Source organism: Ursus maritimus, unplaced genomic scaffold (assembly GCF_017311325.1).
Source record: "Ursus maritimus isolate PB19 unplaced genomic scaffold, ASM1731132v1 scaffold_17, whole genome shotgun sequence".
In the NCBI taxonomy this organism is placed as follows: domain Eukaryota; kingdom Metazoa; phylum Chordata; class Mammalia; order Carnivora; family Ursidae; genus Ursus; species Ursus maritimus.
In genome coordinates this window covers 54,179,441-54,196,249 of record NW_024424119.1, presented here as the reverse complement: position 1 = coordinate 54,196,249, position 16,809 = coordinate 54,179,441, and the positions used below count along the sequence as shown (strand labels likewise).

At 40.8% G+C, this 16,809-nt stretch overlaps 1 protein-coding gene across 3 annotated transcripts in view; it reads left to right on the top strand.

Moving 5' to 3' along the window:
• The window catches only part of FNBP1 (formin binding protein 1), a 133,218-nt gene that overhangs the window by 72,580 nt on the left and 43,829 nt on the right, over window positions 1-16,809 (top strand). For all 3 annotated transcript variants that reach the window (XM_040632064.1, XM_040632066.1, XM_040632065.1), the window contains exons 5-6: window positions 2,483-2,545; window positions 2,951-3,055. In XM_040632064.1, the coding sequence (XP_040487998.1) occupies window positions 2,483-2,545; window positions 2,951-3,055 (168 nt within the window). The remainder of the gene's footprint in view (window positions 1-2,482; window positions 2,546-2,950; window positions 3,056-16,809) is intronic.

Below are 16,809 nucleotides of genomic sequence, written 5' to 3'. Positions count from 1 at the left end.
CAATCTCTGTTCGTTTTCATCCCTGTGTCTGCTATGAAACTTGAGGAATGAAGCCCCTAGGGGGCTCCTCTTGGATTCATAGAGACCAAAAAAAAAAAAAAAAAAAAAAAGCTAGCTAGGTAAAACTTGCCGTAAAAAGGAGCTTAAAATGGTGAAACGTGACCTCAAAAGAGAGACAAGAAAACACTCCCTTATAAAAGAGAGCTGTTCTTAAAAAAAACCAAAATCTGATTTGGTCTCCTCCTTCCTGTCCTCCCCGGTCCCCAGCCCTCCTTTGTGACTCAGCCCTGCCCCAGGCTCTGACTAGGCGGGATGGAAAGGCCCGAGGCTGTGCTGACCTGTTCCATCGGTCATGCTTTCTGCTTGCTTTCTGGCCATGGAACCCCCCACCACCGAGGTTTACCTTGTCCATCGGAACACAGGCGGCCCATTCAAGCCCAGTCATTGACGGAAGGTTGTCTAGTAAAAGGAGCATTTACCTTGCTGTGGAGAGGGTTCAGGAGAAGCAATAGGGCTGGGGCTAGTCAGGGTGGGGAGCTACTGTGGCCCCCTCAGTCTGACAGGGGCAGGGGAGCATTGCAGGCACTTTATAGGCAAGCAGGAGTGCCTGACGGGAGCTGTGGCCTTGGGTCGAGGACCCGGAGCATCTTAGCGAGAGGAAACTGCAGGTAGCTACCAATTCCTGCCCCCTGATATGCCAGAACTTCTGTGGCAAATCTGACAGAGCCGGAGGGTAAGAGATCCTCGGTGCAGTCCATGCGGGTGGGCCTCTGGGGACACAGAACAGGGCGGAGAACAGATCTGGGAAACTCCCACCACGTTGACAAAGTTGGTGACATCACAGTTGAAGGCTATGACAGGATTTAGGAAACACTGGTGATTTTAGGCCCCTGGATAAAAAGGACACCGTTTTCTTAATATTTCCATGAGTTTCTAGCTGGTCTTTCCTTGGGATCTTGTCTCCTTTGTGATCTCGTCCAGGCTGTGGCTCGGCACTAGGCACCCACTTGACGCTGATGACACTGGTCGTCTTAGTGTTGACCACTCTCTGAGCTCTCCCACAACCAACCAAGTTCCTGTGAGGCTCTCCACTTGGGGATCTCCTAGAATGTCACCCTCACACGTCTAAAGCTGTGTCTGATTCCCCTCAGACCTGCCTCTCTCAGTCCCTCCTCTCCTAAAGTTCCAACCAGCAACCTCAGAGTCACCCTGACACCTCAGTTCTCGGCTTACGTGTGATCCTGGGGTTTTCCTGACCAAAGGACACCTAGGGTCTGACCCCCACTCATCACCTGCATGCTACCCTGTGGTCCCAAGTCCCCTGTCGCCAGGGTTGGAGAGAGGCTCCTACCTGGAACTTTCCTTCATAACATGGCACCTCTCTACTCGGGGTGACCCTGGCTCCCCACAAGTCAACAAGACTCTACGCAGACTGGTCCTTTCTTCTCTGACCCCGTCTCCTGATATTCTTGAAGCTCACCCTGGTCTAGCCCCCTAGGATTCTTACTAGTCAACACAAGGCACTTACCTGCCTCAGGGCCTTTGCAGATAGCAGGGGGAATGAATTTATTTTTAAATCTAAAAAGGTCTAAGTAATGGAAACGTCCGTGCACAGAAAAGTTTTACACAAATGTTTGCAGCAGCAGCATTTATAATAGCCCCAAACTGGGAAAACCCTAATGTTCATCAACTGTGGACGGGTAAACAAAATGTGTATACATCTGTACAATGGAGTGTCACTTGGCAGTAAAAAGAGATAAAGTACTGATACACGTGACAACATGGATGAACCTTGAAGACATTCTGCTAAGTGAACATTATGTACTAATGGAAACGTTGTGTCAGTCACAGAAGACCTCATTTTGTATGAGTCCATTCATAGGAAATAATCCAGAACAAGCCGATTTATAAAGACAGAAAGTGGAGTGGTGGTTGCCTAGGGCTGGGGAGGGGGTGTGGGGAGGGATGACAGCTAAGAGATACAGGCTCTCTTTTTGGGAGGATAAAAATGTTCTCGAATTGATTGTGGTGGCATAAATCTGTGACTACACCAAAGAGCATTGCCTTGTACAACTTACATGGGCGAATCGTGTGGTACGTGAATTCCTCCTCAAACCAATTAAAAATAAAGATCTAAGTGATGGCTGTCTTAACGAACATTCTGTCATTTTTCCAAGTGCTGTATGTAGGTCTTGGAATTCAGTATTACCATATCTGAAGTTTTAAAGGGAACTCTGTGACTGTTTGCGTTTTCACTTCCTCTTTATTTTTTAACCCTTACCTTTCTTTGGAGTGCACGTGCTAGACAGTCTGTATTTAAATATGATTGAGGGGGTGCCTGGCTGGCTCGGTCGGCAGAGCACATGACTCTTGATCTCAGGGGCATGAGTTCAAGCCCCATGTTGGGCGTGGAGACTACTTAAAGAAAATGAAATATGATTTTAAAGAGGGGTGCTAATCCCTGTGTGTTTTCTGCTTCTAGTACTTCCACGATGGGCGGAAGGCACAACAGCACATAGAGATCTGCTGGAAACAACTCGAATCAGTAAGTAGACGACACAGCTCGGAAATGCCTGTAGACTTTCTAATCTGAACGTGAACCTGCATCGATCCGTGAGTGCAGAACAAAAGCACCAAAGGGTTGCCTTTAGAGATTTCTCCAATGGGAATCGCATTTGTTTCTAGACACCATTATCCAGAGCAAAGTGTGGAGCCCAAAGAGCTCAAGCAGAGTGTTTTTCTAAAAACTCATCTGGAAAGCACAAAGGTTAGACAGCGGGCGTGGAAATAAATGTGGAGTTTAGAATAACTCTTTGACATTAGGACGTACACCCAACCAGCTCAGGGGAGAAAGCTCTCTGGGGGATTGAGACAAAATGATACGTTCTCATAGGAATCTCGAGGTTTCATTCACAACTGCTCCCCTGCTACCACTTGCCTCTGCTTTCAGAGTAAAAGACGATTTGAACGTGACTGCAAAGAGGCCGACAGGGCACAGCAGTACTTTGAGAAGATGGACGCTGACATCAATGTCACCAAAGCAGATGTTGAAAAGGTGAGGTGAAAGTGAGCTCTCTTCTTTCACTTCCTCTTGTGCCTGTGGCTGCCCCTCCCCCTGCCTGTCCCCACGCTCTCCTTTCCCACATCACCACAAAAGGCCACTCAGCCTGGGATCAGCTGTTAGAATTTTGTGTCACCCATCGTGGGGACCAGAAGCTGACTTTTGGGGAGTCTCCAGTGTTGTGATTGGAGCAGTTTGTGGACTTGCGTTGTCCCCAGGTTGATGACTCGGAGACTTAGCCTAGGAGTGGCTCGCAGCGGGGTGGTTTCCGGAGGCCGTGGCTTTCCCTTAATGGCTTTTCAAAGAAAAAGTCAGCCCCTTTAAAAGCCAGAGCAGACCGGTTCCGCACCATCTGGAAGAGCTCTGCTGCTCAGAATGCTTCCGTTGGGGAGATAAAGGGACGTGCAGGCTGGCCTGACTTTCGAGGTGATTCATTCAGGTTGTTAGCACGTTGCATCTGGGCGTCCCATCAAGGGCTCTTCTCTAAATGGACTCGCGTCGCGGTTCGGAGTGCGATAAAGCTCGTAGTGTCCCTTCTTGTGGTTCCATAGCTGTTTTTCCCTAGAAGCTGAGTTTTCTTTTTCTAAAATTCATCAATACAGTGTAAACAACATTGGACTGTTAAATACACGGCTGTATTCATCCCATGGCTGCCTGGGGCTGTTTGGGCATCCTCAGCGTCATGCTTTACGTGGGGAGAAGCACAACGTTTTCATGGATTTCTTTCACTTTTGCCAGATTCACGGGAGATGAGTTTCGATGGAAAATAGTGTGGGTTATTTAGTTATTTGTCCAAGGCTGCCAAATTCCTTGCTGAAAGCCTAGGTTTATCGTAGCACGCCTTCCTCGATAATTATCTAATACATTAAAATATACGTCCTCGATGTCTCTCTTTGGGCTGGAGTGGGGATACTTTACCGAAAGATGTATTAACGTGCTGATAAAGTTACCATAAATTACCATCAATTTGTCACAAGTTCCTGTGAAATATCCCACTCCCCTAAGGATTTAAAATGTGACTCAGATAAAATAGATTGATCCGGAGTTCATCAAAAAATCGTTTGGGGTTGAATGAGGTCTATCAGTAGATGCGTAACATACCTAGCAAAGGTATGCATTCTTTATCAAATATTTTACTATCCTAAATGTAAAATCAGAGTGATTTTTATTCATTTAAAGGGTTTTTTTGAAGAAATTACTTTTATGACCTTTTCTTAATATAAAAGCTGTCCATGCTTTATTCCAGAAATACCTGAAATTGCAAACAGCTAAAGAGGAAAAAAACAAAACAAAACAATAAAACATCCAACTATTGTTAATAAAAGGTATTTTACCTTTCAGAGCCTTTTCTTAAAAAAAAAAAGATACTGTGTATTATATAGTATGATATATATAAAGTATATATACAGTATAAAGAATAAGAACCAAAAGAACACTTCTAATCTACAAGCTAGCTTAAGAAAGAAAATCTTATTGATGCCTTTGAAGTCCGTCCCTAACTTCCTGCTCCTGAGCCCCACCCCACAGGTGTATTTTTTCCTTAATTGGGTGTTAATCCCCTCCTTGCTGTGTGTCCCAGCTTTACCACAGGTGTATGTATTTCCAAAGAGTGTATTTATAATTTTGTCTCTTTTCCCGCATTATATAACCAAAATCATACTTTCATTTATTTTCTTCGGACTTGATTTTTTTTTCATTCGCTATTATGTTTTTTACTTAATTCACATGGAGTATAGAACACGTGACTTTTATATATTAAGGTTAGAGGCAGATGTCTTGCTAAACTCTCTTTTTATGTCCACTTTGGGTTCTTCATGGGTGTTTTTTTTTTATAGAGACAATCCTATCACCAGCAAATAATGGCAGTTTTATTTCTTCTTTTTCAATCGTTATTTATTTATTTTTCTTATCTCGTTTTGTTGGTCATGACTGCCATTATGCTGGCAGAAGCAGTTGGTGTGGACCTTCTTATCTCCATTCTTGATAATGAAGAGAGTACTTCAAATGTTTCTCCATTAAGCACGATTTTAATAAACCCTTTATCAAGCTAAGGGATTCCCTTCTTTTCCTTTTTTGTCATGAGGTTTTTTTCAACTTGACTTGATGTTGAGTACCATGGAACACTTTCTCTGCTTCCTTTAATCCATTAATGCGATAGATTACATGAGTTGGTTTTCTTATATTGAACCATATTAGCATTCCTGTGACAAATCCAAGTAGGATTTTTCTTAATACATAAATTTTTTAAAATACATAATCTGAATTATGTTTTCTTAAATACATAATCTTAATCTGTTTTGTTAATATTTTACTCAAGAGTTTTGACTCTATTCCCATTGAAATTGATCTATATTTCTTCCTTGTCCATCCTAGTTTGGTTTACTTAATGAGTTTCAGAGTGTTGCTTTTTTTCTATTCTCTGAAATAATACACGTAAATTGAAATTAATTGTTTCTTGAATGTTTCATAATACTTCACTGTGGGAAAGTCTCTTAACTACTGAGTCAATTCCTTCATTGTCATCTGCTTCCTCTTTGGTGGATACTGGTGGGTTGTATTTTTCTAAACATAGACCCTCTTCATCCTAAGCTTTCAAACTTATTGCCGTAAAGTTGACCATAATATCTCTCCCGTTAGTGTTTGCTGCCTGTGTTGTTGTGTTCCCCCTTTGTTGACTCCCAGTCCTGCCTGTTTGTACCGTTTTCTCTTTTGGAGGATCGGGTTTCTGAAATCATTTTTATTCTTGTTTTCCGAGAACCCCAAATTTATCATTGTGGAGCTTCCCTTGTCTACTTTTATTTTCTATTTCATTTAGTTTCTTTTTCTTCTTCGTCTTCCTCTTCTTTGGATGTATTCTCTTGCCTTTTCAGAGATTTCTTTCTTCTTGCTTACCTCATTTCAGTTTTTCATCTTTTCTAATATGAACATTAGAAACGCAACACTTTTCTCAGGGCGCCTGGGTGGCTCCGTCAGTTCAGCGTCCGACTCTTGATCTCAGCTCAGGTCTTGATCTCAGGATCGTGAGTTCAAGCCCCGTGTTGGGAGCCTACTTTAAAAAAGTAACACATTTCCCACTTACATACAATTTTATCTGCAACCCACGAACTTTGGTATGGAGTACTACTATTGTTTATTTTGAGATACTTTTCATTTCCTTTACTGTTGAATCTCTTCTGTGATTTATTTGGAAGCCTATTTTAAAATGTCCAATTGTGGGCACCCACGTGGCTCAGTCAGTTAAGTGTCTGCCTTGGGCTCAGGTCATGATCCCAGGGTCCTGGGATCAAGCCCCATGTTGGCTCCCTGCTTAGCTTCTCCTTCTCACTCTGCCCCTCACCAAGCCCCCCTCTCGTGCTCTCTCTCCCACTCTCTCTCTCAAATAAATAAATAAAATCTTTAAAATAAATAAAAATGTCCAATTGTATGGCACATTTAAACTTATCTTTTCATTATTGATTTCTATAGTTTAATTGCATCATCGCTCCAGAAAGTCTGAGTTTGCCTCTAGGGTGTTTGTTGAGACTTGTGTTATGGCCCAGTACGTGGTCAGCTTTTATTGGCGTTCTGTAAGTAATTGAAGAGAATGTGTATTATCCATCTCTATGTATTTTCATTAGATCCAACTTGCCGATGATGCTATGCAAATCTTGCCATCATGCAGATTTTTTTCGCCATTTGTTGTATCACTTTTTGACAGAGCTATGTTACTTCTTTGTGCTTTACTTTTCCGGTTTGTAAAAAGGGAACACAAAGGAACAGGATCGATGGGAGTATTAATGGGGTTAATATGTACAAGGGACTCAAAGCCATTTCCTGCAGCAGCCAGTGATCCCTGAGTTACCTGTCATGATGATGACAGTGGAAGATTAGTCATTTTCTCTCCATTTTTTTCTTCTATTATAAAGTTATTTTATTAAAAAATAAATTTTAGGGCTGCCTAGCTGGGTAACTTGGTAGAGCATGTGACTCTTAATCTCGGGGGCCTGAGTTTGAGCCCCATGTTGGGCATAGAGATCACTTTAAAAATTTAAATAAAAAAAGAAAGAAAGCTTTTAATAAATAAATTTTAGAATTGTAGTATCTTCAGTGTGTTTTTTTTTAATTTTTTTTTAAAGATTTTATTTATTTATTTGACAGAGAGACAGCCAGCGAGAGAGGGAACACAAGCAGGGGGAGTGGGATAGGAAGAAGCAGGCTCATAGCGGAGGAGCCTGATGTGGGGCTCGATCCCAGAAAGCCGGGATCACGCCCTGAGCTGAAGGCAGATGCTTAACCGCTGTGCCACCCAGGCGCCCCTTCAGTGTGTTTTGACTTTTCATCCGTGTGTAGTGAACTTCTGTCTGCAGTTATGTTTTATGCCTTGAAGTCTGTTTTGTCTGATCTGTACCAGCTCTTTGGGCTAGTGTTTGCCTGGCAAATCTTTCCCAAACTTTTACTCTGCATGTTTCTTTGTCCTCATCTTTGGATGGCTCCCTCATGAATGGCACATGGCTAGATTTCTTTTTCATCCAGTCTGATGGTCTTTACCTCTCCCCAGAGAATTTGGGTTCATGTACACCATCTCATCTTGTTTTCTCTTTGTCTCACTTTCTCTGGGTTCCCTTACCTCTTGCTCTATCCCTTTTTGTTTCTTGCCTTCTTGAGTTTTGAAATTTTTGTTTTGTTTTACTTTTCTCATTCCGTCTTTGGCCTATGCCACTTTGGAGATTATGTGTTCTCTTGCTGTGCTTTTATTGGTTAGCCTAGATATTTTAACATACGTATTCAACCTAAACTATGAAGTAATTTGGAATCTTTACTAATGTTTTCCCAAACAACCCTTTAACTAAACCAGCTCCCTTTGACCATTGCAATTTATTTGTGAGTATTTGGGGTTCCATTATACAAGTTAGGCTTTTGTAATTTTATACAGTCCTATAAGTATGCTTTCTACTTTCTTTGTTCACCATTTCTTTTTATATCTGGGATCTTATTCCCTCTTCCCAAAGGACATCCTTTGGAGGTGCCTTTAGCAGAGATTTATTGCAGTAAAATCTCAGTTTTTGTTTGATTGGAATGATCGTCACTCTCATTCTTGAAAGATGATTTCTCCATGTATACAATCCTAGGGCAATTGTATTGTACCTGGAGGATGAACTTAGTTCTACAATCTTCTGGCTCTCATTTGTGTTAAGTCGAAGCAGGGAAGAGGTCAGTGTAACTGTTAATCCTTTGGAGATAATGGCTTTTCTTCTTGGTAACTATGGCGATATATTTTTTTGGTCTTAGTTCTTCACTGAAATTTCACTATAGTGTATCTAGCTGTGAATTTCTTTTTTATCTTGCTCTTGATTTGGTGAGTTTATTGGCTCCTGGTTAGAGTTTTTCCACGCGTGTCTATCTCTCATTCTGCTAGTTCATCTGGAACTCCGATTATTAGGTGCAAGTTAAAACTTCTACTCTGGGGAGCGCCTGGGTAGTGCAGTCGTTAGGCGGCTGCCTTCAGCTCAGGGCGTGATCCTGGCGTTCCGGGATCAAGTCCCACATCGGGCTCCTCCACTGGGCGCCTGCTTCTTCCTCTCCCACTCCCCCTGCTTGTGTTCCCTCTCTCGCTGGCTGTCTCTCTGTCACATAAATAAATAAAATCTTTAAAAAAAATAAAAAACTACTCTGTATCATCTCTGCCTATTAACCTGTATTTCTATTTCTCATCTCTTTGTCTTTCTCTGCTGTGCCCCATGTAATTCCTTCAGATATAATTTTCATTTCACTAATTCTCTCTTAAGCTGTGTCTAACCTATGGTTTAATGCACCCATTAGTTCTCGAATCTCAGTTGTTACATTTTCACTTCTAAAAGTTCCTTAGGCTCTCTTTAAAATCTTTTTTCATCCTTTTGTTATTTTCTTGTGACTTTGTCACACTTTCATATCATATTTTACTTCTTGAAACGTATTTAATATCCCAATTTTATATTCCCTATTTAATTATTTCAGTATCTACAATCTTCATGGGCCTGATTCTTCAATTTGTTGTTTCTGCTGACTTGCTCATGGTGACTCGTTTCCTTGTGTATTTTTGTGATACATACATTTCTGCTATAATGCTATAAATGCATTGCTGTAAACCTTACATTCTACAAAAATACTGCTAAAAAAATAAACAGGGCTTCTGGGGAAAATAGGCCCAGAAACAGATCACTCAATAGTTAGAGAACTTTGTAACCAGAACACCAACAAAACAGCAACCCTAGTAAAACTAGCATCTGCATTGAGCACCACAGCCCTTGTCCTTCAAGATGCGGGTCTTTCAGAGTATTAGAACCTTCATAGATGTAGTTTCTTGGGCGCATTCATTTCTGATGAGACTACTTTCATTAAAATGAAAAATCTGATCCAAATGGTAGTTTTTGGTAGTTATCCATGGTTTTCACACAGGGGGAAATATCTTCCCAGTTAACATTAACATACTGTGAAAAATTACATATAAACTATCAAGGCTGGTTATACGAAGGTCATGGCCCTGTATTTCAGTCCTATAAAAAGGTATAAATCACAGCAGAAAACCATGTGAGGTACAGAACAGACCGTGTGATTATGAGTATGTGTTCCTCGGGATTTTATCTGTGGCCAAGGTTTAAAGTGAGCTCTCCGGGGAGCTGGCATTCCTTGGGTTCGCTACCAAGCCGGGACTACGTCAATCTACATTTCCAACTGGGGGTTTGAGATCCACACATGCTGTGTGAGTTCTGGCCCTTTGTGTGGTTCAGAAATTTCCATGATTATTTTATTTCTCTGTTTTTCTCCCTCAGGTCAGACCCAAGTTAGTTATTGAAAGTGCAGTTGCTGGGTCCAATTATGGCTTTAGGACTTTCTGATAGGTCCTGGCCAAATTGAATTGTTCTCCTTGACTCTTTTCCTATTTCCAAGGATATGTTGTTTTTTCGTATCCCGAGAGCATCATTTTGTTATTTTTATGCAGGTACCACTTGCCTCCTCTCCAAGGATATGATAAATTACCCAATTTTAGCATCACAACATTGAACCAGGTAGAGCAGTGTCAAAACATTGGAATTCAAAAGTTATTTTGCCTAAGAGTGTGACTCGGAGCACTGTAATTTCCCCAAACAAACAGCAGTTTGACTGTTATATCAGTGCTCTGTTTTATCGCCGGTGAAGCCCCTTGTCAGTATCAAGCTAAAAGGATGTGGTGTTTCAGTTCTTATTGCTACATAATGTAATTTCCCATTGTGACTTCTGACAGTCTTTGAATCTCATATAAATGTCTTTTCCCCCAGTTTCCGCAAATGATTCAATTATCCAATTGTGTTAGAAAGAACTCACCCTCTCTTGTGCTGCAGTCAGCTCTGCAACACTTGGAACCATCCGACTGCGTTTACAAAGACGTAACCCTTCCCACCATCAGCAGAATGGACTTCGCTAAATTACATTCGGGTGTGATGTTACAGGTGATGTGAACCTGACGTGCATGCATCTTCTAAACTACTTAGGATCTGGGCTTGAGCCTGATTTTCTTCTTTTTTTAAAAATTAAATGCCCCACACTTTTCGTAAGCACTGTGTTCAAATAATCTGTCTGTCCAAGTCTTTGTGGGGCATCCGTAGACTTTTGCTTTGTGTTCAGCGTCAGTGAGTAGCCAGATATCTAGTAATTCGCTTACAAGAGGGTTTGTGTTCTCCTTGAGGCACCCAGTTTAGCTAAAAATAAATTTATATTTATAAAATAGACCTAAAAAAACCTAGTAGTTTTATCTCTGGGCAAGTGAATAGATTTGGATGTTGTGAGGAGGATGAAGGAAGGAAATAGCTCAATGGAATGGATTTTATTGGTGATGAAATTCAGGGAAGTATGCAGTCTCTTTTCCTTTGCCAAGATGCAGCTGTCAGAAAGTTTTGAACTTGAAGACTTAATATGAGCTCTAGTGATTAGGAATGAGGTGATCTGGATTTGCAAAAGAACCAATTATGTTAGAATAGGTCATCCTTGGGGCGCCTGGGTGGCTCAGTCGTTAAGCATCTGCCTTCAGCTCAGGGCGTGATCCCGGCATTCTGGGATCGAGCCCCACATCAGGCTCCTCCACTGGGAGCCTGCTTCTTCCTCTCCCACTCCCCCTGCTTGTGTTCCCTCTCTCGCTGGCTGTCTCTATCTCTCTGTCAAATAAATAAATAAAATCTTAAAAAAAAAAAAAAAGAAGAAGAAGAGGTCATCCTTTTGCTCATGACCCAGGTGCTTAAGTTGAAGGTAAAACCAGACCCTTTTTTCCTCCCTTTTAATGAGATGGAAAATATAGTCCTTACTATCTGTTTTGTGTATATTGAGTATATTGAGAAGTCCAAGGACTGCAAGGGAACATAGAAAAATCAAACCATATATGTCTCACTCCAATGTAAGATTCTGTTGTAAAATAATAATGAGGATAAGGCGAAAGTATTCTGTGCTGTCCACCTTCCCCCATCCCAAGCCCTCCTCAGAGGTGATCACGCTTGTCACTTAATATGGGTCCTTCTAGAACATTTAAAATAGTTTTTTTTATTGGGGCCCCTGGCTGGCTCACTTGGTAGAGCACGCAAGTCTTGATCTCGGGGTCATGAGTTCAAGCCCCACACTGGGCATAGAGCTTACTTTAAAAAAAAAGTTTTTTATTGAGGTGAATTTACATACAATAAAGTGGCCACATGGTAAGTGGACAGCTCAATGAGTTTTCACACATATATGAAATCATGGGCCACCACCTAACATGGGGGACATTTCTAGAACCCCAACAGGCTCCCTTGAACACTCCCCCACCCCAAAGGTAACTATTATTCTGACCTCTGTCATATAGAGGTCATATCAGTTTAGCCTGCTTCTGTACTTCCTACAAACTGCTCAACACGTATTCTTCTGTCTGGCTTCTCTGACTCAATGTTATGTTTGTGAGATTCATATTTGTGTTGCATATGGTGGTACTTTGTGTTGTCCACTTGTGATTGCCACGTGGTATTCCATGTGTGGACATACCATGATCTGTTGATCCATTCTTCTGTTCGTGGCCATTTGGATTGCTTCCAGACTGAAGCTAAACTAAGGAAAAAGCTACCATGAACATTTTTATACGTGGCTGTTGGTGGACAGGGTCTCTCACTGTCCTTGGGTATATACTACGGTGTGGCATCCTGGCTCTGACGTGCTGTCAAAGAGCCTGATGAGGTGGCTGTACCAGCGGACGCTCCCCCGGGGCTTGTGCCTCACCCTCCCCAACGACAGGTGTTTATCAGTCTTTTTATTTCAGCCTCTGGGATGAGTGGGGAGTGGAATCTGGCAGGGGTTGTAATTTGCACTTGCATTTTCTGGGTGAAGAATGATGTTGAACGTTTTTGGGGCCATGTGAACAACCTCTGTTGTGAAGTGACCAAATCTTTTGCTCATTTTAAAAACAGATTTTCAGGGCTCCTGGGTGACGCTCTGTCAGTTAAGCTCAGGTCATCTGCCTTCAGCTCAGATCATGATCTCGGGGTCCTGGGATCAAGCCCCACGGCAGGCTCCCTGCTCAGCGGGGAGTCTGCTTCCCCCTCTCCCTCTGCCCCTCTCCACCCCGCTCATGCTCTCTCTCTCTTGCAAATAAATAAATAAATAAAATCTTAAATAAATAAAAATAGATTTTCTTCCTTTTGGTATATAGGTATTCTTTATGAGTGTGTATATGTATGTATTTATACATATGTTCACAGGAATGTATATAATTATACAGTATACTTTTGTGTCTGGCTTCTTTTGATGAGCACAACTTACCAATTTTAATTAAGTCCAATATACCAGTATATATTTTTTAAAAGATTGGTACTTTTTGTTTTCTGTTTAAAATATCTTTACTTACCCCAGTAAAGCCTTTTGGTTTGCCTTTAATTGATAGGTGGGTGATGCTTTATCTTACAATTTTCATCATTGCTATCAAAATATTGGTGTGCAGTGGAAAAGCCTAGACAACCAGAATGTTACTGGTTCCAAGTCACACATTTTTAAGGCTCATGCTTGGTAGTACAGAGAGCCCGTCTCTCGCTGGCCCCCTCTCTCAGAAGCCCGGCGCCATCAGAACTGATTTGGTGCCAAAGGACCGTTGTTCCTTGACACCCTGAGCAATTAAACTCTACATCTAGTCTCCAATTTTTTTTTCCTTTTTTTGCAGGCTTAGAGCATGGTGTGGACAAATGGGCAACAGATTACTTTTTAATGGAGTCAGTATTTCAACCTTTATGTAGTTTGGAGATTACTTTGGAAGAATGAGAATTTTAAGTAACCATTCATTTATTTTATAAAACTATTTCTACTAGTTCTTTTCTTGCACTTTGCTTCTGCTTGGTACAGCTTTTTACCCAACTAGATTCTGAATTTGTCTATTTCTGTTTTCACATGCACCCCCCCCCCTCCATGAGTTACCCTATACCTATTTTTGTTTTTGTTTTTTTTAACTTCAGGGAATTCTAATGGAATCATGATTTCATGGTCTTAGTCTCATTTTCAGAAAACATTTAACGGGTTGAAGAATTCCTAAGTTGCAAAGCGTTCACGTTCACCGTTCATTCCCTGACCCATTATCCACCGACAGTGTGCTGGCCAGGTGTGGGGGTGGCATGAACACCAGCGTCTAATCACACCTTCCTTGACTGTAAGGGGCTTGCCTTTCATCTTCTTCCTGGTACTCAACTCTCTTTGTTGTGAATTTTCCCGTTTGCCTTCTAACCAACTCTTCAATGGTGTTTTGGCGACAAAGCCTTTATAGTCAGGTTTTATCTGTCACTTGGCTTTGGGAGAATAACATGCCAGACAAACTTGGGCAAGGAGCAGTGCCAAATCTCTGCATTCTGATAGAGCCACAGTTGGTTAGGGTGGTGTTGGGATGAAAAAGGAAAAGGTTATCAAAATGAATGGAATGTGAACTAATATTTCTGAACAGAGAGAACAGTGTTTTCTAAATGCATGCATTACAGGGAGTTCATCCATGTCAGGCAATGAATAATTCCCTTTCTCTAATTCGCCCTCGCCTTGTGACTGTTGGCTCTTACATAATTTCTAAGTGCAAAATAGGATATTGTTTAACAAAAACTGCAGTTAGTGGTTACAAGTAGCTACAGTAATTGTTGGTGAGTTCAAGTTATGTCTTTAAACTCTGGTGTCAGTTTCTCCTTCTTACAGGTTCAGTATCTTGTATGATGCCTTTATTGCCAGAGGCTGAATTTTATAGGCAGCTGTTTGCCACGAAACAGTTAACGTGGCTTCTTAATTCAAATTCATCGCAATTCTGAGGAATTCTCTATACAATGCTAGAGGTTTCCTTCTGGGCTTACTCGTGTTGTTACATAACCTGAGTTGAGGAAATGTTTTAAAAGTTAAATTAGATTCAAATCCCGACCATCAGCACTCAGAAGAGCGGATCAGTTTCTTGGGGAGTTTACATTTCCATTTTTGTGTAATATTATGGCTTCTAAACTATGTGGCTGAGAATGTTCTTAGTTTTAAAATTCTACAGAGATGTCCCTATCGCGAGGTAGATTAGGAACTCGTGAGCCATTTATGAATGAAGGTAGAATTGTAAGGAGTATGTGATAAAGCTTCACGTTTCTAATTATAATAAAAATACACACGTGCTTTTCTTATATCGTAAGTTACATAATCGAATATTTTAAAGAGAAAAATAAAATAATAATCTATGCTAATTTTACATAAGAATGACGGAATTTACTTTGAACAATGATCAGTGTGATAATTAGCTCAGTAAAACAAGTGAAATGTAGCAGTTGAAGAAGGCTTCTGCACTTGGAAGCCGTGTGGAGGGCTCCGTAAGCCCTGGCAGGGTAGGCAGCTGAATGGCAGAGTGTTAAATGTTTTTACCATTTGGGGAAACAGCCTCTCGCAGGATGACTACTTTAGTCATTGTACGTATAAGGAATTGTACTATTAAATTTTTTTGCTGCCTTCGTTCTATGAGGTTTGACATCTTTATTGAACACAGTAATATCTTGAGCGCTCTTCCCAAATTCGTTTCATATCAAATGTCTGACTGGTTATCTGAAGAAATTGTTCACTGTAACAATTTAGAAAACAAAAAAATTTTTTTTGAAAGAGGAAGTGGTTAGTATGAACACAGGAAATACATTTTGCAACTGCAGCTTGATCTTTTGGGTTAAAATGCTTTTTTTTATTCGCAAGGAGAGAAAAATGTGTACAATTAAAAAGAGACTCTCAAAAATGGATACTGTGCTATAAGTGGGTCAATGTTCAAATCAAAGATTCTAGAGAAAACACTTTTGTTATTCTGTTGTTTATGTCTCTATCTGTAGAGTTTGTATTCTGTGTATTTTTCTCTCAGTACGCCTGTATTAAATGAACATCCTGAATGGTTTCTGTTGTTTCGATTCTTAATATTTGTCCTGGGTAGTAATGGATATGTTTTCCTCTCTCGGGGCTTCACACGGCAAATGGAATTTAATGGAAATTTTCTCCGATTAGTAGATGTGGAATAAATGTATTTCTATTTGGAAATGGGACATAACTTTGATCTATGTCATAAGTGAATATTCGTAGGATGAGCTTTGTGTTTTTTTAAAGGCTGTGACACTCCATGTTGGTTTTACCATTAAAAATGAATTTGTGGGGGCACCTGGCTGCCTCAGTTGGTGGAGCGTGCGACTCTTGACCTCCCAGTCATGAGTTTGAGCCCCACGTTCGGTGTAGAGATGACTAAAAAAAATAAATAAACGTTAGAAAAAATGAATCTGTGATAGAAATGTTAAACATGCAGTTGGTTACTACGGTTGAATGTTCCACACAAAAGTATTCAAGTTGCGTTCAGCTCCAAGTTTTTGTTCGTTTGCTACCAATTGCTACTATCTCCATATTGTAAACATTAATTTTCATTTATTTGTTTCCGAAGTAAGTGGTTTTTACGCAAAAAAAAAAAAAAAAATGGAGTTTGGTTAGATAAATATCCAAAAAGAAACAAGGAGGTCAAAATGTCAAAATCTCAGGAGTATCAGGAATGTTGGGGGCGGAGGTGCTACCAAAAGTGAATTTATATAGAGACGAAATACTTCTGAGGGCCTCTTCAGTGAAATATTTCCAGTATGCATTATTTCATTTACATTAAAATGTTGACATGAGAATCTGCCTTAACCTTGTTTTAGTGTTCCTAGAAGCATAACCATTGACAAACCTCTAAGTTAATCTGCAGAACCAATAAGAACCAGTAAGACATGGGTCATTCTCATACCCCAGACCTGACGATTAAGGTGACTTAAATGAAAATGATATGAATCTGAATATTCATATTATATGTGAACATATGAATATGCATATGAAGTAAAAATGAATTAAATACATAATGCGATATTCATCATTGGTATGTTTATGTGAGAGTGTATATAGCTTCACGCACTGGGCACTCACTGTTCTAAAGGCTTTCATATGCAACTCAATACAATTATTTTATTTTAGTCTGTTCTGTTTTATTTGGGGGCTGGGGGTAGGGGCAGAGGGAGAGAGAGAATCCCAGGCAGGCTCCGCGCTCAGTGCAGAGCCCGACTCAGGGCTCGATCTCACGACCCTGAGATTACAACCTGAGCCGAAATCAAGAGTTGGACGCGTAACTGACTGAGACACCCATGCGCCCCATCATTTAATAAGATATTTTACTTTTCACTGATAGTGAATGGCCTGCTTGGCCAAGAGCACGTTCTTACTCTTGCTACGACACAGAAGTGCATTCAGAGCTTGTT